The 24,981-nt window shown below is 39.1% G+C and overlaps 1 protein-coding gene and 1 pseudogene across 1 annotated transcript; one reads left to right on the top strand and one right to left on the bottom strand.

Moving 5' to 3' along the window:
* Positions 1–307: 307 nt before the first annotated feature.
* Positions 308–406, bottom strand: LOC125497161 (small nucleolar RNA R71; annotated as a pseudogene).
* Positions 407–14,484: 14,078 nt separating this feature from the next.
* On the top strand, positions 14,485–24,542 carry LOC104907538 (AT-hook motif nuclear-localized protein 14). The gene is made up of 6 exons (XM_010696477.4): positions 14,485–15,285; positions 15,742–15,788; positions 21,935–22,066; positions 23,530–23,682; positions 23,825–24,065; positions 24,201–24,542. Exons 1-6 carry the CDS (start codon positions 14,886–14,888, stop codon positions 24,263–24,265), a joined length of 1,038 nt encoding a protein of 345 aa, XP_010694779.2. The 5' UTR covers positions 14,485–14,885; the 3' UTR covers positions 24,266–24,542.
* The last annotated feature ends 439 nt before the right edge of the window (positions 24,543–24,981 follow it).

Raw genomic sequence — 24,981 nt, 5'->3', positions numbered from 1 at the left:
CGAAGCTGTAAATTTCGAGATCAAACCTGCATTGCTAAACATGATCGAAAGAAAACAATTTGGTGGTGGACCTAATGAAGACCCCAATCTTCATTATCAAGATTTCTGCCAATATTGCTCTACCATTAAGCAGCAGGGAGTGACACAAGATCAGATTCGGGAGATTCTTTTCCCATTTTCACTTCGAGACAAGGCAAAGATGTGGTACAATGGGATTAATCGAGCCACTCTTGGGATCACTGATTGGAATACCTTGGCTCTAGCTTTCTACAGAAAGTACTACCCTCCAGAAAGACTGCTAGGTTGCGTAGTCAGATTACAAACTTCACCCAAGGGACTGATGATCTTTACATGAGGCATGGGAAAGATTTAAAGATCTTCAGAGAGAATGTCCCCATCATGGTCTACAAAAATGGTTCCTAGTTCAGGATTCTACAATGGTTTGGGGAACAACTCGAGACTTATCCTTGACTCTGCAGCAAATGGGAGATTCATGAAACTGAAATTGATGCTGCCATGATTTGATCGAGGAGATGGCTATCCACAACTCTCAATATGGTAATCCTCGAGGACTAGCTAACAAGGGTGGAAAGCATGAGATAGATTCTATATCCTATTAGCTGCACAGATGAATGCCATCAGCAATAAACTTGACAATATGCAGCTCTCCTCTCCTGCAAGTGTTGCTGCTTTGGGTACTACCTCCGAGATTATGTGTGATAATTGTGGCATAGTTGGACATTGGGCACAAGAGTGTCGGAGTTCTCTCGAACAAGTTAATGCTTTTCAAGCATATCGGCCGAACAACCCATACTCCAACACATACAATCCAGGTTGAGAAATCATCCTAACTTGTCTTACAAGAGCACTAATGTCCTGAATCCTCCTGCACCACAACCACAAGCACAACAATTGAACCAGATACTACCAACACCTTCCCAACACCCTCCTGGTTTCTCTAGACCACCTTTCAATCCATCTCAACAAGCACCTCCTGCCGATCCAATGATGGTTGAGATGAGAAACATGATGCTACAAATGCAAAAGGATCGACAAGCTGAAAGGCACAAATTGAGTCCATTCTTGCTCACAATAAGATGTTGGAGAATCAGTTGGCACAATTGGCTACTTCGAACTCTACTCGCAACAAGGTGCTCTTCCAGCACAACCTGTTCAGCCTACAGATTCGGCAAATGCCATCACTCTCCGAAGTGATTCTCACTATAATGGACCACCCATGCCTATTGATGATACTTTGAGTGTGAACAATGATAAGGAACAGGTCCCAGCTGAAGCTAAAAATGACAAGGAGAACTCTAACGCGCCACTGAACATGAAGAGACCAATGAAGCCAAAAAGCCTGCTATTGAGGTTCCTCCTATCAAACTTCCTTTCCCCAATCGTCACCTCAAGAGTAAGCTGGACAAGCAATTTGGTAAGTTTTTGGAAGTCGTCAAGAATCTTCAGGTAACAGTTCCTTTCACGGAATTAATTACTCAAGTGCCTGCTTATGCTAAATTTATGAAAGATATCTTGACTAGGAAAAGGGCTTTTAACGAGGTGGAGACAGTTGCTTTTACTGAAGAATGTAGTGCCATTTTACAAAATAAATCTCCACCAAAATTAAAAGACCCTGGTAGTTTCTCTATACCTTGTCACATTGGTAGTTTGTTCATTGATAAAGCTTTATGTGATTTGGGGGCTAGTGTGAGTGTTATGCCATTGTCTGTTTCCTCAAAATTGAATTGGGAAGTTTGAAAGTTACCAATATTACTCTACAAATGGCCGACCGTTCTGTTAAATACCCCCTAGGTATTTTAGAGGATGTACCTGTTAGAGTAGGTAAATTTTTTATTCCCGTGGACTTTGTTGTACTTGATATGGAGGAAGATAGGCAAATTCCAATCATTTTGGGTAGCCATTCCTTCATACTGCTGGTGCTGTCATTGATGTGAAAAATGGTAAGCTTACACTATCTGTTGGAGATGATGAGGTCACTTTTAATCTGAGCACTGCTTTGAAAAGTCCTATGCTAGAGGAAAAGTGCTATAGTATTGATGTGGTTGATTTAATTTGCCATGATAACATGCCCCAAGCTCTCTATGGAGATCCCTTGGAGGCGGTACTTTGTCTTGATTCTTCCACAGGTGATGGCAGTATATGGAGCATGAAGTAGATGCTATTGAGAGATGCTAGCAAGTGAAGAATCTGACCTTCATGGATGCCAACAGGTAAAGAGGTTTGATCGATCTGTGTGCAATGTTGAGGTAAAGAAACCCGAACTTAAACCTCTCCCCTCTCATTTGAAGTATGTTTTTTTGAAGCAAGAGTTAGATCCTGTAATTGTCAGTGCTGCACTCGAGATAGCCAACTTTCCAAACTTCTAGTTGTTCTGAAAAATCAAAGAAGGCTATAGGGTACAGTATTGATGATTTGAAGGGTATTAGCCCCGATTTTTGTATGCACAGGATACACCTCGAGGATGACCATAAGCCATGCATTCAACCACAAAGGAGATTGAACCCAAACATGCAGGAAGTGGTCAAGAAAGAGGTGATGAAACTACTCGATGCAGGTATTATCTACCCTATTGCTGACTCTAAGTGGGTAAGTCCTGTCCAAGTAGTACCGAAAAAAGGTGGCATGACTGTTGTGAAAAATGAAAAGAATGATAATCCCTACTAGAACTGTGACTGGATGGCGTATGTGTATAGACTATAGGAGACTCAACATGGCCACTAAAAAGGACCACTTCCCTCTACCTTTTATTGACCAAATGCTTGAACGGTTGGCTTGTCATAAATACTTTTGCTATTTGGATGGGTATTCAGGTTTCTTCCAAATTCCCATTCATCCTGATGATCAAGAAAAGACCACATTCACATGCCCTTATGGCACTTTTGCATATCGTAGAATGCCCTTTGGTTTGTGTAATGCCCCTGCCACCTTTCAACGCTGCATGATGAGTATCTTTTCTGAGTTCATCGAGTCTATCATGGAAGTCTTTATGGATGATTTTAGTGTGTATGGTTCCACTTCGATACATGCTTAGTTAATCTCACTAAAGTCCTGAAAAGATGTGAAGAGTGTCATTTGGTCTTAAACTGGGAAAAGTGTCATTTCATGGTGACTGAAGGAGTTGTCTTAGGCCATATTGTTTCTGATAGGGGCATCCAAGTTGATCGAGCTAAGGTCCAAGTGATTGAGCAATTACCCCCACCAGCTAATGTTAAAGGGGTACGAAGCTTCCTTGGTCATGCGGGATTTTATCGCCGTTTTATCAAGGATTTTTCGAAAATTGCTAAACCACTGACCCAACTCCTTCTTAAGGATGCTCCATTTGTTTTTACTGATGAGTGTCTTGAGTCTTTTGACAGGATCAAGCAAGCTTTAATAACTGCACCTATTATCCGCTCTCCCGATTGGGAACTCCCTTCGAGATAATGTGTGACGCTAGTGATTATGCGGTTGGAGCAGTACTTGGTCAACGTAAGGATAAGGTCTTGCATGCAATCTACTACGCTAGCAAGACATTGGACGAGGCTCAAGTCAACTATGCTACTACAGAAAAGGAGCTTTTGGCTATTGTCTATGCTTTAGAGAAGTTCAGATCTTATCTGATTGGCTCTAAAGTATTATCTACACTGATCATGCTGCTTTGAAGTACCTTCTCTCTAAGAAGGAAGCAAGCCTCGGCTCATTCGTGGATTCTCTTACTCCAAGAGTTCGACATAGAAATTCGTGATAAGAAGGGCGCAGAGAACGTAGTAGCAGACCACCTGTCAAGGATCAGGCATGAAGATGGTATGAACTCAACTCCTATAGATGATTCTTTTCCTGACGATCATTTATATGCAGTCACAGCACAGATTCCTTGGTTTGCCGACTACGCCAATTACTTGGTAGGCGGGTGATACCTCCTGATATGTCCTACCAACAGAAGAAAAGGTTCCTCCATGATGTCAAATTCTACTTTTGGGATGACCCTCACTTGTTTCGTGAATGTTCAGATGGTCTTTTTCGAAAATGTGTACCTGAATGGGAGGTCAATGGAGTCCTGAATCGCTGCCATAACTCACCGTATGGAGGGCATCATGGCCCTTCCAGGACTGTTGCAAAGCTCCATGAGTCGGGTTTCTTTTGGCCGACAATGTTCAAGGATGCACAGTCTTTCATTATGTCATGTGACGCTTGCCAGAGGACTGGCAATATTTCGAGAAGGCATGAGATGCCCCAAACCGGTATTCTCGAAGTCGAAATTTTCGATGTTTGGGGTATTGACTTTATGGGACCGTTCCCCTCCTCCAATGGAAATTGCTACATATTGGTTGCTGTGGATTATGTTTCTAAGTGGGTTGAAGCCGTGGCATCTCCTACTAATGATTCTAAGGTCGTCATAGCTTTGTTCAAGAAGATCATATTTCCAAGGTTTGGGGTCCCACGAGCTGTGATTAGTGACGGAGGCTCCCATTTTCATGAACGACATTTGGACACCCTCTTGAAGAAATATGGAGTCTACCATCGTACTGGATTAGCATACCATCCTCAAACAAGTGGACAAGTAGAGGTTTCAAACCGCGAAATTAAGTCCATCCTTGAGAAGGTAGTTGCAAGGTCTAGGAAGGATTGGAGCACGAAATTGGATGACACACTCTGGGCTTATAGAACTGCATTCAAGACACCTATTGGTACTTCACCGTATAGGCTTGTGTATGGAAAAGCGTGCCACCTCCCCGTTGAACTAGAATATAAAGCTTTTTGGGCGATCAAGGAGCTTAATATGGATCAAAAGCTTGCGGGGGAGAAACGTCTTCTACAACTCAATGAGCTTGATGAGTTTCGGTTGCTAGCGTATGATAGTGCACGAGTCTACAAGGAGAAAACCAAGAAGTGGCATGACAAAAAGATCCTCCCTCGGGAGTTCACGATTGGAGATAAGGTTTTACTCTATAACTCTAGGCTAAAAATCTTTCCTGGAAAGTTAAAGTCTAGATGGTCAGGCCCTTTCACAGTTACCAAAGTGAACATGTTCGGTTCTGTCGAGATTATGAACGAAAAAGGTGAAAGTTTCAAGGTGAATGGTCAACGTCTGAAGTTGTACTATGAAGGCGCTCCTGTGGGTTTAGTTGAGGTACTCTACCTCCAAACACCTACCTCTACTAGTCATTGAGAAGAGGTAAACGGTCGTGCGGGACCTGCATAAACCAGCGCTATTCGGAAGGCAACCCGAATCTCTAACTCTTCTTTTTCATTTTACTCTTCATTTATCTAACCAAAAGAAAAGAACAAAAATATTTGCATATTGAATTCACTTGAATTCAATTTATTTTTCATTTTTTTTGTGTGTTTTGAATTCACTTGAATTCCATCTTCATCTATTTATTTATTTAATTATTTTTTAATTTTATTAGACTAACCATGCTAACAAGTGTGTTGTTTAGTGGTTTTGGTGTGCTACTTTTGACCCTAGGTGAAAGCACGAGTTCCAACATGCACCTCGGGGAATTCGGCTCAAATCCCCTCCACTTACCTCTAGCCCGCAGGGTTAATCCCGCGCCCGCGGGATCTCATAGCCACAAACCCCCAAATAACCTGTCCGCCCGCGGGGTATCATCCCGCGCCCGCGGGTTTTCGCAACTCCAAACCACCTTCGATCGACCCCGCGCCCGCAGCCGAACCTTTACCCCCCCTTCTCACTTCCTGCTGTCCGCCCGCGGGATGAATCCCGCGCCCGCGGGATTTCGAACCCATCCTACAGCCTGCGCTCCCCCCGAAACCCCGCGCCCGCAGCACCATCCCCCGCCTTCCCCCAGCATCTGTCCGCCCGCGGGTTTTCGCCTGCGCCCGCGGGATTTCCCAACTCATTACACCCCGCGACCCTCCCCGATACCCCGCGCCCGCAGACCTACCACCCATCCCCATTACTAAAACGTCTGCCCGCCCGCAGCCCCAATCCCGCGCCCGCGGGATTTCGACCCCCCCTACCCCATCAATCCCCCCAACCACAAACACAAGCCAATAAAATAATAAACTACACCCCACATCCTCCCCACCCTCAAACCCTTCCGGCCCCACCCTCTCTCGCCTCCTGACCGACGACCGGCGGTCGTCCGACACACCCCCGACCCGCCGGCGCCGCGACGAACAGCAGCCCTACGGCCCCCACACTCGACCCTCGTTCTCACCCCCCCTCCTCTCTCGACCGACCCACACCCGACCCGTCTTTCAATCGACCGCGGCTTCGCCGGCCGTCCGACCGGTTTCCCCCCGCCGGCGCACCACTCCCTCCGCCACTACCCACCCACCAAACCCTCTTCCCCTTTCTTCCCCTCACATCATCTTCAAACCCTAACCTTTATCATTGAATTGGGGTTTCTTCTTGAAGGTGCTTTGAAATTTCAATTGGGAATCTTGGACACATATTTGGATCTTCTCAATCACTCGTGTATTTCACGTGGTAGTAAGTTTTCAATTTGTTCACTTTCGTTCCGAATTTTGAATCATTATTGTTAGTGCTTACTACTCATTTTTGAACCATGGTTGCTATTCAAGTTGTTTATTGTTGATCAATCTTGATTGTGGTTTCGATTGTGTTGAATTTCTCATTGCAATTGATAATATTTTGGGTCTCTTGGTGGCGACAAATTGTTGCGATTGGATTGCTAAGCATTACATTGGTTGTGTGGTGATTCTTGTGAAGTTGTTGTGATTATATTGTGGTGATTGATCTTGGTTGTGTGCTCAAAAGCGTCATGAGATCCTCCACGCGAGCTTTGTCTAAGCCTAAACCCATCTACAATCCCAATGAGCACTCTCGCAAAATACACAAGAAAACCCCCTCCAAACCACCTTCAAAGACTTCCACAACTTCAAAATCCAAAGCAAATAAATCCACCACATCTAAAGCCACCACCTCCATTCCACCCCCTCCACCTTCACCCCCACCCTCACCCTCCACTTCCCAAACGCGCCTTGCTACACTCCAAAAGCGCACCATCGCCCCAACCCTCTATCTCTCTCTGAATGCCGTGACTAAGATCGGCTTTGATTGGGCTTTTGAGTACATTGAGCGGACACATCATTGGGGCCGAGTATTCCGATTGAACGAGCGGATTTATCCTGAGCTCGTAGTTGAATTTCTGGATTCCCTTGCAGTGGGAACATCGAAAGGTGATGTAGTATTCACCCTTGAGGGTACAGAGCATATCATGTCTTGGGATGAGATAAACACTATGTTTGGTTGGCCTACAGGGGGGATGTTGGTCCATCTACCTTCATGCAATTACAAGATGGCTCCAGTTGTGACAAATTTGATCCCATCTCCTTTGGAAGCAGATTACAGGGCGTTCTGATTGGGCATCGGGTTCTAGCAAGTCCTCATCTATTGGTTGTCCTGCTCTCCGCCTGCTTCACCGCTTTATACTTCAACTTTTCCGTCCCAAAGCGGAATCAGGGCAAGTCACTCTCCAAGATTTGAAACTTCTGTGGTTTCTTTCATGTCTCCCAACTGTGCACGGAAACTGAACTTTGCCAAGTTTCTTATGGGTGGATTTCTTTGGGAGCGGGATGTAAAGAAAGGTGATATCTCTATGGGTGGTTTGTTTCTGTGTTTGCTCTGGATAGAGGCATCGATTTAGCCTCTAAAGTGACTTCTTCCTCCACCAACCTCCTTAACACCACTGCTATGGATCGATATGGATGGCTCGTCCACCAAGCTAAGAACAGGTATCTATGGTTTGTTAAGCCTTGTCATTCCACAGAAAACGCATCATCTACGATATTCTACCAAATGATCATCCTCAGGATTCTAGTGTTTGGCTGTGGAATCCCCGTGCTATCTCTGAAACTATAGAGGTAGGCGGCAAGGTTCAGGGGACATTCCCGTGCCTGCAGTGTGTTGCATTATCCGCCCAGCATCTGTCATCTCTCCCCACTTGAAGCCCCTCCACCTCCAGTCTCTGAGGACCCTCGTCCAGCACTACTATGTCTCCTGAGAGCATGGAAGCCCGTTTCAGTCGCTTCATGAGTTCTTTTGCATCCTTTCAGACGACGATTTATCTCGTCTCGAGACTGTGGAGCGTCATATGGAGGACCTTCGTGCCGAGGTCCGTGATCTACGTCGGCCGCTAGATGCTTCTGGCCCCATCGCTTCTGGCGTCGACACTACTCCTGAGCCATCCTCGATGGACGAAGCTCCCGTTGCGTGAGCTTTTTCTTTTTCCTTTCCTTACTTTTTACACAGTGAGACACTGTGCTGTATTTAGCTTGGGGGAGGGATATTCTATCCTTTATGCTTTCTAGTGTAGTTTTTATTGCTTTGTAGTTGTTACACGCTTTTGCCTGTTCATTAGGAATAGGATTTTACGTGTAACCAAAAAAATGTACTGCTTTCTTAGTTGCATCATAGTTGCATTTTAGCTAGCTCATTTCATTATAGTTTTCATCTATGGGACTATTGTTGGCACACCTTCGAGAATTTTGTGGATATCTCTACTACAGCTCTACAGCTTTGTTGTACAGTGGTTTCATGATTCTTCATAGCATAATTGTGATACGATTGATTGGCTGTGGTAAGAATGTTTGATCTCTCTGGCTGGCTTTAACTTTACTGTGCAGACAAAATTGACCCATGTGAGCTTCTGTGCCTAATAAACTGACGAATCTGTGTCAGTTATGTTCTTTCATGAGTGATTAGTTCCTCAGTTGATGTATTGATCTTGATTTTGACCTGGTACGTCCTTGATACTTGATTGTGTACACTATTTGATATGATTGAGGCGTTCATTTCAGATTTTAGCTCCAGAGTTCTTTTTGTTCACATATTTCCCGTCTCTAGCCCCGCTGAGCTTTCTTGACCCTTGCTTGCTACTTAACCCATATTACAACCCAACCTCATTTGATTATTGTCCCAAGCCTAGCTTGGGGGAGCAAGTGTTAGTTTTGGTCATACTGTATTACATGGATGTAGTTAATGCATGGTTATGTTGAAGGAAAGTGTTATTAATGAGCTTTATCATCGAATTTGAATGTGGTGCAAAGAGATTTTGGCAATATGAAAAAGAGTGAAGAAAAAGAAATGAAAGAACAAAGAAAGTGAACATATTTTGAAAGAAAAGTGAAAAGGTTATATATGGGTTACTATGCATGAAAGATATTGTGGTGATATTGTGGTAATGATGGTGTTATATGAAATTGTGATGAATGCCTTGTTAGGCCGTTTTACATTGATATTTGCTCCCCTTCTTGGCTTTTCCCCACATTTCCCAAAATATGATCCATACCCTTAACCCTAGCCTCATTACAACCCTTGAAAGTCCTCTTGATCTTTGTGTGTTACATTTTTCGTGTTGAAAGTGAGTCAAAAGGTCAAAGTTAAAGAGCAGTTCTTCTGAGTTGATATATATAGGTTGAGATCGTTGAGTGTCATTGATTTTCGCCCTAAACACAAGAGAGTATTAGTTCACATACCTATAGTGAGGTCTGTCAAGTGTTGTTAAGTCCAGCTTGGGGGAAAGGGTTTGTGGTAAGATTGTTGAGTTGATTGGTCACATGACGTGCTATGCGGCTTTGTTTCATTGATACTCGATGCTTGGTTCATGTAGGATTGATATCTCTCGTGTTTTGGATTGTGTGCTTGACCCTGTTTTAGTCCCATATTGTAGGTTATCATTTTCTTCCCGTGTCTATTGTTTATTGCTTGAGGACAAGCAACAGTTTAGCTTGGGGGAGTTTGATAGTCATATTAATATAGGCATTTCATGATGCATTTAGGTTGCATTTTAGGATCATTTAGTTGCATTCTTAGTCCATAATTGCATAAGTTACTTAAGTTGAGAAGATATTACTCTAGTGTGTGTTTTCGGTGTTTTTGATAGTTTTCAGGTATTGAGAACACAATTGGAGTATTATTGGAAAGCTTAAGCATGAGAAGCATCTAGGAAGGAGCTAAGTCAAATGAGAAGTCCAAAGGGCATCTTCAAGTCGGATTGCAACCAAACATAGCGGAAACGTATTAAAAGAAGTATGGAAATTGAGTCATGTGCACTCTTTTGATCATAACTTATTATCCAGAGATCGGAATTTAGTGATTCCAGTGGGGTTGGAAACTAGACTTGAAGAGCTTTCCAACGTATATTACATGCCCCGATACGACTTCTAGTTTGCGAGATATGGTCTTTACAAGTTGACGCTGTTTTGCAGCCCGAAAATCCGCGCGCCGCGGATTATTCCGGGTTTCCTAGTCGAATAAGGCTTTATCTTTTGACGAATTAGACTCTATTTTTCGAGTTGTTTTAGGAAATAGAAAGGTATAAAGACTCAAGGGAATATTATTATTTCCTATCTTATTTTCTATTTGGTTTTTCCGTCATTAATTCATAAAAGATTATTTTTTTTTTTCTCAATTATTGAAGAACCCTAGTTTGTTTTTCTCCATTTACATTGAATTTTCAATAAAGCTTTGATTTTTGCAAGATTGGTTCTACAATTGGTATTATTTCTCTTCTTTCTTATTCTATTCAATCCTTTATTATTAATTCATGTTTGCTTATTTAATTATGAATATGTTTTCCCCAATTATGATTGAGTAGTCTATTTCTAGGGTTTAGGGGGATCCATGATCAATTAGGAAGGGATGTTTATTAAAGTATTGATTTTTATTGATGCATGTTGATTCCTATTGATGTTTTTATTATGTTATTCAATCCAATTTGGCCAGATTTGATTGTTATAGTGTTGCAATATTAGGTTATGCGCCGAGAGGTATAAACTTGATATTAAGGCTAGTTTCAATAGGTAGAATTGGTGTTAATAAATTGCGAGAGCCTGTTAATATCGTTCTATGCTTGATTTAGACTTGAGAGAGCGAATCAATCTGTTAACTGCATTATTAATTGTTGATTTTAGTGTTTCATCCCGAAATATTGATCATTGGTGAACCTATGCCCTAGACTTTTTATTATTGATAATTCTTGAATTAGTTATAGTTTAGTTTAGTATAATTACACACAAACACTCGTTCCTATACTCTAGATTTGACTGACAATTAGGAAAAGAACACTGTTTCTCTGTGGATTCGACCCTACTTCCCTGACTACTGTTTGTTAGAGGACTTAGGATTACTTTTGATAAGGTGATACGACTTTAGCCTGTCAATATGTTGTTGAGTAGTCTTGTTATCAGTTCCATATTCAAAATCCAAATTAAATGGACTTATTATTTACCCAATCTAAAACAAGGTTAAACTAAAGTTGAACGAAAATTTAATATTGAAATTGACTTTGAAAATAATGTTCATGTTAATCTTTTTAATATGTTCGGTTTCGTTTATGTTTATTAACATGTGATTTTGAAACACCCATAGGCCTTTTTTAAAAATCAAAGCTAATTCATTGATTTAAAATCATATGACATCTATAGAGTAAATCAAAACTAAGAAATATACGTCAGATTGTATCACATAAATTTCTATTATGCCGAAATCACGATTGTTGATACACAAATCCACTTCCACACACTTCTTTTTCTTTTCTTTTTTTGCGACGGACAAACAAATGAAGGGTTTAGAGGGCCTCCTACCTTGAAAGGCAAGAAGGTGTGCCTCCTAAACCTCCATTTTAGAGATTACAAATACAATAAGGTAACAATAAAGCCAAAGATGACATCAACTTCACAAGTTCCCTAGAGAACTAGTCGTCGAGGTCTAGGTGTCTCGGGTGGAAGACTTATTCCTTGAAATCCGTCCAAATGCCAGTAGCTCAATTAAGTCTACAAGCGACCTCCTATATGGGGATCCAAATGGTCGACAATTTTGCCTGGAGCAGTGAGCTTGCCTCTATTTTTCAAAGTGAGGTTGTCTTACGTCGTGATGAAGAAGAACCCACCCAATACTAGCTAAAACTCACCCATTGCTTTCGTTCTTTTTCCATGCCCCATCCGTTGTGAATCTGAGGCTTGTTCCTTGAATCTTCGCACTACCACATGCCCAAGGATCCTCTCTCAAAACACGAGCTTTTTCAAAAATCAAGTCAATTGGACCCATTTTTTTAACTTCCCAATTTTTCCTTAGATCTGGCATCTCCATTGTCGCTTCCCATCGAGATCTCGTTTCAGCAACTAGTTGTGAGATCCTTGATGGGTACATATCCAATCTCTTCAAAATCACCTTGTTTATATGGAGCCAAATACCCCAAGGACATAAACAATGATTTTGACCGATGTGTATCTTATTTTGACATTTTGAGGAGGTCGGAAGTATCTGAACCTACTTTGAGATTTCGGTCTCGTCATTCCTTCCACTTCTGTTCCCTAACTCTGAGGAAGCCATATGTCTTGAGACACTTCACAATCTCTAGATAGATGAGATGGTGTTTCTTATTCCTTTTTACAAAGCATACAAAAGGTAGACAACGACTAGTTCTCTTCTCTAAGATTGTTTGTATTTGAAAATGCTTTAGAAGCTTAAAGTATTGTTGCCACAATAATATATTAATTTTTTTATTGGGCGGTGGCAACTTTGCCACATCATTTTCTATAAGGGGTTAGGAGAAGGTTGAGGAAGATATTTGTTAACCAACCACCAGTAGCACGACTTAATTGAAGTTGCCATTCCTCGTTCCTCTGCTGGACATGACATCCTCACTTGGAGTAGAGGGTAAATGGGTTGAGAAGATTGATTGAGCACGGGGGTTACCAAAATTCATTTTGATTTCTTTCTAATCCCAGCTCTGATTTTCATCAATAAGATCAACTACTAAAGAAGGTTTTCTTAGATCTCAAAGCGAGGCCTCGCGCTTAAACTCAATTTTTCTCCTAGTCCCAAAATCTTATGTGATGCTTGTAGTTTTTCCATTTGGGATCCATATTCCCAGCCCATCTTTGATCTCTGTAGTTGGTCTCAACAATCCCCTATCTCCATAAGACAATGAACAATCTTTTCTCTTTGTAATAGTGAGAGAAATAGGATAAACTTTGTACTTTGCTTTAATGAGCTTTCTCATTAGGAGATTCGGTCTAGAATGGATACGCCAATGGTGGCTTAACACAATAAGCATCGTTGTTTGATACCCCCTCGTTTATATTTTTTATTGATTTGATTCAATTGATTGTAGACGAAGAATTGACATCGCCCATGATCCCCCACAAATTCTCATCAACAAAACAATCCATAAAGGAAAACAAACACTCAAATCAAAGTCCGAACCTCTCACAAAGTGAGAGATAAAACCCAACATATGGGTAGACATATTTCAATATATGATTAGAACGACTCTATGTATTCTTAACCTATTTTTGCTAAATTTAATTTATTTTTGCTAAATTTAATTTATTTTTACTTGATTAAACTTATCATTGTTGAATTGAACTTATTTTGCTAAACTTATTATTATTGAATTTAACTTACTCTTACTACATTCAGCGTAAATGTTTTGCTTATTTTAAAATTATTTTTGTAGAGCTTAGATTATTTTTTATGATATTAAGTTAGTTTGCTCAAACAAACTTATTTATGTCCATAAATTTGCCTAGGCATTGACACTTTGCTCCTCTTTCACATGTGAAGTGTGCCTAGATATTTACGGAAATCACATGAAGTACTATTTGATTATACAAATAATGTAAATGTCAAAAAGTTACAATTATATAAAATCAGATGAAACAATACATTTGTATCTTTTTATCTTTCTCACTTGAAATCTTAACAGATTTTTCAAAAAAAAAAAATTCTCAATATATCAGTAAAATATTTATGTGGGGTTTTGTTTGATTCGACTCACTAGTTACTTTGTGGTTTGTTCGGCAAAAGTAGCAATTGCAATAACTGCTAGTTGTAGCGACAACTGTCAGTTGTTATACTAGATGTTACCCATCATATATTAGTTGTTAGAGTTTGACTATGAGAATTGCTTTTGATAATTGGTGTTCGGTAAAACTAGCTGCTAGTTTACAAAAATAACAAAAGTAAACTATATTCAATTTTAAAAAGTTTTTCCAAAAGCTATCACTACCTGAAAGGCTAATATCAATATTTTTTTTCAAAACACTAGTTCAAACACCAAAACTATTTCAAACACTACTTCACAAGACATTACTTTCCACCATTAGTACAATTTTGATCTGGTATAAATTTTAAAAGCTAATTCAAAAGTTATTGTCTAACACGCCTTATTAAGACATTGTTATTTTGGATTGAACTGAAAATGTGAGAGGAAAAATAGCTGAACTATAATGAGCTCGACATAAATAAACTGAAATTGTGTCGAAAATAATAGAATATAATATTTAATTATTATAATTTTTACTAATATATAATACTTAAAAGATATTTATAGTTAAAAAATAACATTAACCAACCGTATAATTAAAGTAGAAATGATAAAAAAAAATACAAAGAGTGTGTAACAACAAGGTTAAGGATACTTTTGAATTTGAAGATCCAAATCCTATCCCTTCAAAGGCTTCAACATATGTTATCATAGTATGACTGTATCGCATCCCTTCAATTTGTGGGACACATGTACTCACACTGTCACACATTAGATAAGCCTCTTAACTTTTAGCTATCACTAAAAAAATGAAAAAAAAAGAACAAGTCAAAATCTCACATAACTCCCAAGTAAACGCTTTTACTCACCATCTCCAATAAACCCCAAAATAAAAAAGTACTCTTACACACTTAACCCTCTTTCTCTCTCTCCAAAAAAAAAAATCCACTAAAAGTCCATCTAACCACAATCCAACGGCCCACAATCCTCCACGTCACACAAAAATCCCCCAAAAAACCCAAAATTCACATTTCTCCCAATTTCCCCAATTTATTTATTCATTTCCTCCCAAAAAAAAAATCCCCAAAAAAATTTCTTCTTATTCTCTCTCCTCCCCCTCTAATGGAACCTAATGAAAGCGGACTAACCTCTTACTATCATCCACACCAACACCTTCCTCACCCTCAACAACAACAACAACCTTCTTCCACTCTCTCTCCTCCCACCACCACCAACACTGCCGGCGCAAATTCTCCGGCGACGAACGGAATTTCCGACGGTTCTGCCGGCGCACTTTACCCGCAATCCGTGGCTGGAAAAGCGCCGGCGACTTCCGAGCCACAGCGTCGAAAAAGAGGACGGCCTAGAAAGTACGGCACACCTGAAGCTGCTGCCGCTGCTAAACGAGCTGCAGTTCCGTCTTCGATTAAACGGAAGGAACAACAACATCATCACTTTATTCCTGGCTCTTCTTCTCACTCATCTTCTGCTTCTTCAAAGAAATCTAATTTGAATTCTGTTGGTGAGAATTGCTTCTTTTTTTTTATGTTTACGAGTGACGGAAAGATTTCTTATGACGATTCATGTTAGCCGACCCTGAATGTTTAAATTTATATTTGGGATTCTTTTTTGAGGTTGCAGTGAATTAAACTAAGATTTTGTTGAAAGTATGCTTCATTTGTTCAGACAAGTTGTCTGAATTGTTTATTTTTTAATTGTTTGTTTAGAAGTATCTTATAAATGGGGCATGTTTTTTTTTTTTTTTTTTTTTTTTTTTTGAGATTCTGTATATTAATTTGGCTTGCTTTGGATTTGGGAATTATGATTATTAGGAAATTCGTTTGATAAAGCACGCTTATGAAGATTTAATGGTTGGATTCTTTGGAATTTGGGCTAATTTGTCCTAGACATTATCGTTCTTCCTTGCTTTATGATGTTTAGGTGCTCTTTCTAAATCAATTGTGATTGTTGTATGCAGGTGGTCAGGGATTTACTCCTCATGTCATCAATGTGGCTGCTGGAGAGGTAGGGGTTTCCGTTTCAATGAATGGGTATCGTGCCTGGTTTAATTCAGTTGTTGAATCTTGTCTTTTAGAATTATCTACATCATACATTGTCATATATTGTATGTTATTCCTTTGAAATGTGTCATCATCTCGGTGGTGATGTGATAATGTAGTCCATTTTTTTTTATAATTCTGAAAACTTCCAAGGTAGCAAGAATTATGGCGGTGAAATAAACTAGATTCTACAAAGTGAGTAGAAGAGTGGTAAACATAATTGATTTGCCGCATTAGGGGGGGGGGGGGGAGGATCGGAGGGGTTAATGGTGTGCTGATGATATGGAGAAATCATACATTACGAGAAGTTCAAGGCATGAACTTGGAGAAGGCAGTGATGATTAGATGACTAATTTACTCCTTTCCTTTGGGGATATGAAGTGTTTCAATTTAATCGTTGTCTACACTTAGATCTGTGTTTAGATCCCTAAAGAAGCCTTTTACATTAGAGATGATTTGTGAAGATAATCTAGTGTGAGCTTTGCTCTTCGTCTATTGAATTATATTGGTTGAGTAGAAAGGGAAGTTGATCAGAGCACACTGGGAAGTATACTTTTATATCCTTTAGAACAAATGTGAGGTGTTTGGCTTATTCTTGACAGAAATTTGTGGTATCTTTTTATTTTGCTCCTAGAGTTTATTTTACTTTGTATACTCATTTCTGCTCCAACTAAGACTAAAGTTCGATATTAATTTTGTCTTTATAACGCTAGTTTAGCATTAACCATCTTTAGTCTTATCAACCTAACGTTATCTCTTCAAATAACATAAATCTATGTTTAGAGGAACATTTCTCATAGTTAACTAAAGCTCGGGACAAAATTGTTGCCCATCCATCACGATCCAGCTTTAGATGGACAAGAATGTTAGGAAATGGACTATTTATTATATTGATTTGATAAAATATATTAGTAACAGGCATCCGTTGCTCATAGTCTGTAGCTTTGCTGATTCAGTACGCGCATGAAAAAAGAGATTAATTTGCTATAGAATAGATGACTAGTGTTCTTATGGCTCATTAGCAAAAAAAATTTTAAAGATCAGAGGCACTAGGAAATATTTGGTGAAGCACGTGCGAACTTTTCAAAATTTTAGTATCTTAATGGAGCCTAAGGAGTCACTATATTTTTGGCTTTGGGTTTCTTATTGTGCTCTTCTATGTACAACAAGGGTCCCCATCTTAGGAGAGTTCTTGCTGGGGTGGTTTTTTTGGAAAGGGGGTATGAGGATCAAACCCTGGTAGGGAGTTGGTGACTGAGGCAGGATCGAACCTGGTGGGGAGAGTGAAAGGATGCTGCCCGACCACCACCTCTAACCCCTATTCTCTTTCGGATTTGGATTATGATGAGGCTCATATCGGCTCTTCTCTTATTTATTAAGTAGCGCCGGGTCTCACATTTCGAACTAAGGATAAGGCTGTTACAAGTTTACAACCGATTCCCCTGTTCTGCCATGGTGGGAGCTTCTTAGATGATGGCATGATGCTGATGTTGATGTTAGCGTAATCTTGGTGACTGACCGGGGCTGAAAATCGAATCAATCGGACTACTTTGCTTCATATTCTACCATATGGTTGATGTTTTAGACTTTTAGTAGCTTTTTTTCTCTGTTGGACATTAGCAAAGTGCACTGTATATTCAGTGCAAGATTTAGCAACCCTGTCAGCCTTAATCAAGGGATTGAAGCTGAAAGATTCCAATTGTGAACATATTCAGTTATTGACATAATTTACTGATTTTTTGGGCAAAAATCGTGCTTGCCTCGTTTATAATTTTTCCTTTCTGAAGGATTTATGTGGTGATTTTTCCCCAAAATTTTACCATGTATTCTTTTAAATGGACCAATGACCTGTTGTACAGTTCTCAGCATGTAGTTTTATATCTTTAAATTTGTGGTCACCTATTGTATCAATTGACTTATACAAATTGGTGGTTTGAAGAGCTGTTGTATGATGTTATACTGTGTACAAGTGAACTGACTTCAATGTAATGTAAAAATATTTAACAAAATATTGGCTCCCCCCCCCCTCCCCTGATTAAGTAGAAAAACAAAAACAGGAGAAAGGAAGAGAGAAATTCAGATTTCAAAAAATGGATTGTTTACCAGCAAATGCTCTACTTTTTTTTTTCTAAATTTAAATTTTTTAAATTTGCTGAACTTTGACTTTTTTTTTTGTTGAACTAACTTTTTTACTTAATTTAAATTATATATTGATGAACTTAACTTATTTCTGCAGCAACTTATCATCATAAGTTGATAAGAACATAGTATTAATTTAAACTGAAAAAAGTATGGGGGGTATTTTGGGCAAGTTTTTTAGGGTTTGTTTTCTGAATATCAGTTCTAATACCATCTGCTGTGGCAATATCTAATGATTGTATGTTTTTCCTGTCTTGGTGCATTGTATATTGAAAAGACCAATTTTCTTTTTAGTATCTATGCTTTGAGCTCGATATTTAATAAGTAAGATATGAACTTCAAAGTTGTAAATTACGAAAGTCTACAAATGAATGCATGGTTAAGTGAATTACCAGATTTTAAGTGCTTGAAAATGGTTCTTGCTTTTTTCATTCCGTATTGTTAATAGTCATCATTGTTAATTGAAGCAATGCATATAGAGTTTGTGCTTATTAGTGGAGACTAGAACTTAGAGTTAGAGTTGAATGTCTTGCTGAAATAGATTTTACAAGAAAGTCCGGCTAGACACTGAAATGGTTGTAAGACAAGGTTCTGCGATCTTCAAAATGGGGAACGGCAGGATATCAAGGATGATAAGTATACTCCACATCCTTTGGAATAATGTGAGACCTTTTGCTAGTTCTTGACACAATATAGTGGTATCTTTATATTTTCCTCCGGGAGCTTCTTGCTAAGAAAACATATCAAGGCTTTAATTTTGTGTGATATGGAGTTAACCTTAGGCAGTCTAGTCATTTGCTACTAGCGGTTTAAACACATTTGCAATTTTGGCTTTTCCTTCACTGTCAAGTTCTAATAGCTGTGTATATCAAGAATGACAGATAGACCCTGGTAATCGTTTTCTCTATCTGCATTTGAACTCAAATTTGTTGCACTGTCATTGTTGGAGTCATTGGTTCATGAGTTGATAAATATGATTCATTACAGTTTATCTTTAGAGGACCACTTTTTACGATCAACCAAAATTCTGAGACAGAATCATTCTTCATGCACTCATCCCAGTGCAGCTCTAGATGGATCACGTGTTAAGAGGAATTATTATTCTAAGTTGATCCATCAAACTTTATTGGTTTTACGTGTGCATACCATTTGTAATAGCCTGGCTTCACGGAGACTTTAATGGAACACACTTCACACTTCACACTTCACAGCCATAAACCACAGTTAGCTCGGAATCGAAAGTGGAGCAAGATTATGATTCTATTGTGGATGTGCATTGTGGATTGAGATTGTAATTATATGTTATCGAGAATAGTTCTTATCGTATCAAATTTTAGGAATTTAGTCAAATTTATTATGTCATTTATGGTTTTTTGTTTCTTATGCGAGCTAAGGCTATTTTGAGTTAATTGTGCATTTGTGGTATATGTTTGTGAAGGGTGTTTTATTAGCAACTTTGGGAAGCCGGGTTATAGGCTGTATCTTATGCTGAATCAATACCAGGACAATCTGATTTTTAAGTTATGTATGGATTCGATCAGAATTCCGCACCTAAACGTGTTGGGTGAGACTACTACTTGAATGGATGACTTCCTACTAGGAAGTCATTGTGCTGTAACCCATATTAGAATGGAGGGGAAGGATTTTGTGCTGACGACCATGGAGAACAAATCTTGCCTTGCTATTGGCCTTGCCCTTGGGTGAGCTAGGGGCTTTTGAAATTATTACTCGACTACTCGTACTGTTGAGCTAAGCTTTATGATTCAGCTTTGCTTTGAGTAAACATTGAATTGATTAGGTGCCATTTTGGCTTTTTTTTTTTTTTTTTTTTTTTTTTTTTTTTTTTTTTTTTGCATAATATAGAAAGCTTAGTACAATTTTGGTCCAAGGAAGAGCTTATTCCATCTACCATTATCTGGAATCTCCACAATTTGATTTTAGTTAATGCTGAAACTGAGAGCCTAAATGCATTGTATAGTGTCAGAACTCCACAACTTAGTGTGCTTGTGCAAGACTAGTTCTAGGATGGTTTGACTTCCATCATGGTTTACCCCATATTAGTTAGGAGGCATAAAAGTTTATATGGATAACTACTGTGAGTTCAGATTTTGGCACGCCACTGTATGAGATTAAGGCTTTAGCATTATTGTGTTGTTGCAACTTGAGAACTGTTATGGGTCTGTGACCTTGCCCTGCGAATTTTCGAGGGCTGTTAAAACCTAGGTTGCACAAAGATGGATACGGGTACGCAGACGGAAAACGGCAAGATTTTGAAATTTTAGGAATGGGTACGTGCACCCATACAAGATATGTATCATATCTGGTGTGGGTACGGGTACGAGTACGTAACCTAGAAGAAGTGCCCGTGCTACATAGGTTAAAATTGTCAATGGTACTGTTGAGCTAACCCTTATGACTTACTCGTACTGTCATTGATGGTTTAGGTGCCTTTTTTGGATTTTTATTTTCCTAAAAGATTTGCATGAAGATAGAAAGTATTCTCATTTCCTTTGTATTGATGTTGATATGAAAAAGTTAGTGCAATGTTGGTAGATGAAGAACTTCCTCCAGCAATAAACTTTTATCATTTATTAGAAGACTCCTGATTTCTACTTTTATGGCATTCGAGGAGGGGAGAATGTTAACAGATAACACATTAATTGGAGAAGGTAAAATGAGTAAGAGAAAGTTTTGGATTGTGAGAGCAAAAAGATTGAGTGATGGACAAAGAAAATGGTAAGAGAAAATGAGATCCAACTCCGCTTGGGTTGGTGGGTATTTTTCCAATTCAAAAAAAGCAAGAAGATTATGTTGGGATGGATCAAATGGCTAAGTGGAATGCAGAATTGGGAAGGAGTGAATGAATATATATTGTAAACTGAATGGGAGAGTGTAGCAGACCATGAGTTAATTTTTAAAAGCAGATCATGAGTCTACTGATGTAGTTGAATTGCCAGGAGGTCTTCAAAAGGAGAGGTTGTCTCTTGGCTTATAGACTTTTCTGTACAAAATGAGTGTTGACTGCTGCAGTTTGATTTTGTCGAGGATAGTGTAACATTATCTGCTTCAGCATCTTTATAGAGCAAATTATTGGAGTAGTTTAGTGTAGGTATGCCTAAAGCTATCAAAAGGCATGTATATTACCTTTCCAAATATGATTGGAGTTCTTTCACTGTTTTGAGTCGGTATACTACACTCGTAATCTAGCTCTCTTGGTAGTCTTATGTCTGGCGTGATGTCTCATGGCTGGTTCCTGGAGTGCATGTGATACTTTTCAATAACGAGGTCCCAAAGTGCAATTTCACTTGAAAGTGCATATTGTAATCTTCACTTCTTTGGATGACAAGTGTGACAGTGTCCATTTTTTTCTGTGTAATTTTTTAGGGAAAATTGATAAGAATGATATGAAATGTTGGTTATCTTTTCAAATCAATTCTACCTTTTGATTAAGTTAGAAAAAATTGAAAGCATCAACACCATCAGCCTTTTTCTATGACCTCTTGTGGTTCTTTGTGGCCACCAATTATAATTTGAACCTTTGATGGACAAATCAACCACCAAAGATCAATTTTGCAAACCCACAATGGATGTAGAGAAGGAAGAGGGATTTGGTTCTCTCTGTCACTAGATAATGGTGGTAGAGGTGGAGGAATGTTGGGGGCATACATGGGGAAAAGGAATCCATGGGTGAAGGAGATAGCATATTGATGATGGCGTTCATGTTGTGTGAGGTTGCTAATAATTGTTCTTTTCAGTGATTATATTTCAATAAATTTTCTCTTGTTGATGATAGTGATATTGATACCTGTGATGGTGTTTGTCGTGACCATGACATTCAAATAGACTACTTTATTCTTTTATAGTGTATGACCATACATATATAATGTGCAATTGTGCACGCTTATATCCTTATTCTATCATTTGAAATATAATACACGATATGTCTTTAACTTGGTTGATATTCAAACACAGGATGTGGGCCAGAAAATTATGTTATTCATGCAACAAGCTAGACGGGAATTATGCATCTTGTCAGCTTCTGGTTCTATTGCTAATGCATCTCTTCGACAGCCAGCTATATCTGGAGGCAGTATTGCATATGAGGTACAATTTTCTGCGATCTGTATGCCTCTTGACTGTGATTCTGCCTTTATATTTTTGAATCAGTGCAAAATGGGTACTCAACTGAGATCCTTTGTTTGAGATTCCATACAATTGTTGCACGTTTTACTTTATTTTCCCTTTGCTTTGATCTTTTATTGATAAAAATATTGCTTGCTGAAATCGTCTCAGTTGTCATATAAACTCTATACAGTTGATTCTATTTGCATCTTGAAGCATAATTTTGCTGTTCTGGCATAGCTATCCTTGTTTGTTGTATTCCACTTCGATTAATGTCCCTCATTTTGTAGAGCTAATTACGTGATGCAATCATGCAACTGTGCTATGGCAATGAGCATATAGTTGCTTCATTTTTTGTTCAGGGTGGAGAATTATCATCAAGTCTAACTTCATCTGCTTCTTGTTATTTAATTACATGGAAGTAGTAGACTAGAGTTCCAAGACCATAACGTATCCTGGAATTATTAGGCAAGCAAAGATGGTGAAAGATTGTTATTATATCTGCTCCTTACCCTTGAAAGTATCCTTAGAAGGGCAAGCCAAATGATAATATTATCTTTGCTGTTAAGGTGTGGCAAAATGGTTGACAATTGAAAGGCTGCAAGTTAATTAGTTAGATAGACATTGGGAGGTGAAGAGGAAATATACTATCATCTCTGAGAGAAGACTTTTAGGGTCTTTATTCCGATTTGCCCTCCCCCCATCTAGTCCAAAAAGTTCCAAAGAGTCCCCTAGATATGCCAGAACTACTTATCGATGCCTCTGATCGGCTCCCAGAACCCGAAGTCGAGTTACGCTGAGGGCTTGAAAGAAGCCTAGAAATCCAAGTCTGATTTATCCCACATAAGAAAGAGAGGGGGGGAGGGGTGGTTAAGGTTATCAAGCAAAGTACAGTTAAGGTCCATTAAATTTGCAAAGTTGCGCCTATGAGATTTTTAGTGAAATTGTTGGATATGTAAAAAGTTAAGTTGTGATCTCGTAGGCACAGTAAAAAGCAGTTGGACTCTAGTAACTATCATAAGTGCACCAGAGGTTGATTACACCTAGCTCTAGGTGAGGCTATTTTTTACTAAGGTGCACTTGGGAACCCTGAGGTTATGTAAAGTGTAGAAGCATGTGCTGCAAGAAGTTCGCTTTTGGGTACCTAACTAATGTACCATCGCTTTGAAGTTTTATACAAAATTTTATTGTTGTGTTGTGACGCATTTTTCCGAAGATTCAATCAGTGTATTGCCTGTTTGATACCCCATATCAGTATGCCTCACTTTGCCTGGGATTCTGCAGCCTTGTCTTCTCTTTCATGCCTGTATGCCTGGGTTCTAGGTCTTGTGTTGTTTCAGTATGCCGTATGCCTTCAGCTTACTTAGTTTTGAGGTTATAGACATGTGCTTGTCTCTTGTAGATTGCATGGGACAGCTTACATTGTGTTTTCTGTTCTACCTCAGGGACGTTTTGACATCATTTCGCTTACTGGATCTTATGTACGCTCAGATCTTGGAGGAAAGGCAGGGGGCCTAAGTGCATGCCTTCTCAACACAAATGGGCAAATTGTTGGAGGTGGTGTAGGTGGTCCTCTTATTGCTGCAGGCCCTGTGGAGGTACCATAAATTACTTGATATCTAAATGACACGACTTTCTTGTACCTTTCAGTTGTTCGTATAGATTGGGCAGATGACATATTTCCCCCCATAATTAAGTCATACTGAAATCTTAACTAAATCTGATTGATGGTATTCACAGGTAATTGTAGCTACCTTTCTGATTGACCCCAAGAAAGATGGCAGTGCTGGCTACAAAGGGGATGCTTCTGCAACTACAATACCTTCACCAGTTTCGGCGTCAACTGCAGTTTACAGACCAGTAGTTGAATCTTCCGGAGGATTTACAGTGTCCACTGGAGGTGATGATCATCAGAATATGGATGGAAATCCTTTTATTATGCAAACTCAATGGAGAAGTGGAATCAATTATGACTTGGGAGGTAACTTTTCTATGTTTTAAATACATCAATCTCCTCTTAGGTTTATCCATTAGGCGTACACCAGTATTCCAACGACAGTAGATTATTATATGAAAGCTGAGGGTTATAACACTGAAAAATTGATGCCATTTACAGGTAATACTGGTCACAGTTCACATGATTCACCCGAAAATGGAGATTACGAGCAGATGCCTGACTAAAAGTTTCCTTTATATATTTGGTTGGCAGAGTCATCTAATCACAGGCTTTTCCATGATTATATGAGTTGTTTTTTTAGGTCAAATTAGATATATATTTCCTATTCACATGAACTCCAATTAGATACATGTACAGGTGACTAATAGTCTCTCACTCTTCTTATTCTTGACTTCTGCAGCTTGCGCTGTCGTAGATTTAATTACAACATTATTTATTGTTAAGCCATTCACAATTTTATGCCTGTGCATTTTCCATATAAGCAGGATAAGCCCTTCTGTATTTTTTTTATTATACTTTGATTTCCAACTAACATATCATCGTCCTTTTTTCTCTTTTTCTTTTTTTTTATGGGTTTTTTTTTTTTTTGGGGGGGGGGGGGGGTTTCGTTGAAATTGTGAATGAAATTTGAAGGAACTGGATGGCTCTCATATTTAATTTATTCATTTATTTGTCTGATCTGTAATAATAATACTCTGAGTTTACGCCTTTGAGAAGGCACCTTGTTCATTTGATAAATTGTTTGTAGACTTCACTGGATGCTAAATTTGTCATACATAAGCAACAATGTTTTTGGGGCTAGGTGAGTCGAGTAATTTTCAATTTTTCTTTGGTGAGCAAGGTTGGAGTTCTTTAAGTAGCGGAAAACGTTGGTGTTGTGATCCCATGGTGTGATACAAAAGAAAAACAAGAGGTTGAGACCTTTCATGAGAGAAAATGG

This window comes from Beta vulgaris, chromosome 4 (assembly GCF_026745355.1).
Source record: "Beta vulgaris subsp. vulgaris cultivar EL10 chromosome 4, EL10.2, whole genome shotgun sequence".
Classification (NCBI taxonomy): domain Eukaryota; kingdom Viridiplantae; phylum Streptophyta; class Magnoliopsida; order Caryophyllales; family Amaranthaceae; genus Beta; species Beta vulgaris.
Note: the sequence above shows the minus strand (reverse complement) of the source record. Positions and strands in the feature narration are given on the sequence as shown.

Bases quoted from the DNA above. Each gene is read 5' to 3' on its own strand.
- LOC104907538 (XM_010696477.4), top strand. From the start codon at position 14,886: ATGGAACCTAATGAAAGCGGACTAACCTCTTACTATCATCCACACCAA. The intron at 15,789-21,934 runs GTAGGGGTTTCC...ATTCAAACACAG, and splicing joins TCAATGTGGCTGCTGGAGAG to GATGTGGGCCAGAAAATTAT. The intron at 23,683-23,824 runs GTACCATAAATT...TGGTATTCACAG, and splicing joins TTGCTGCAGGCCCTGTGGAG to GTAATTGTAGCTACCTTTCT.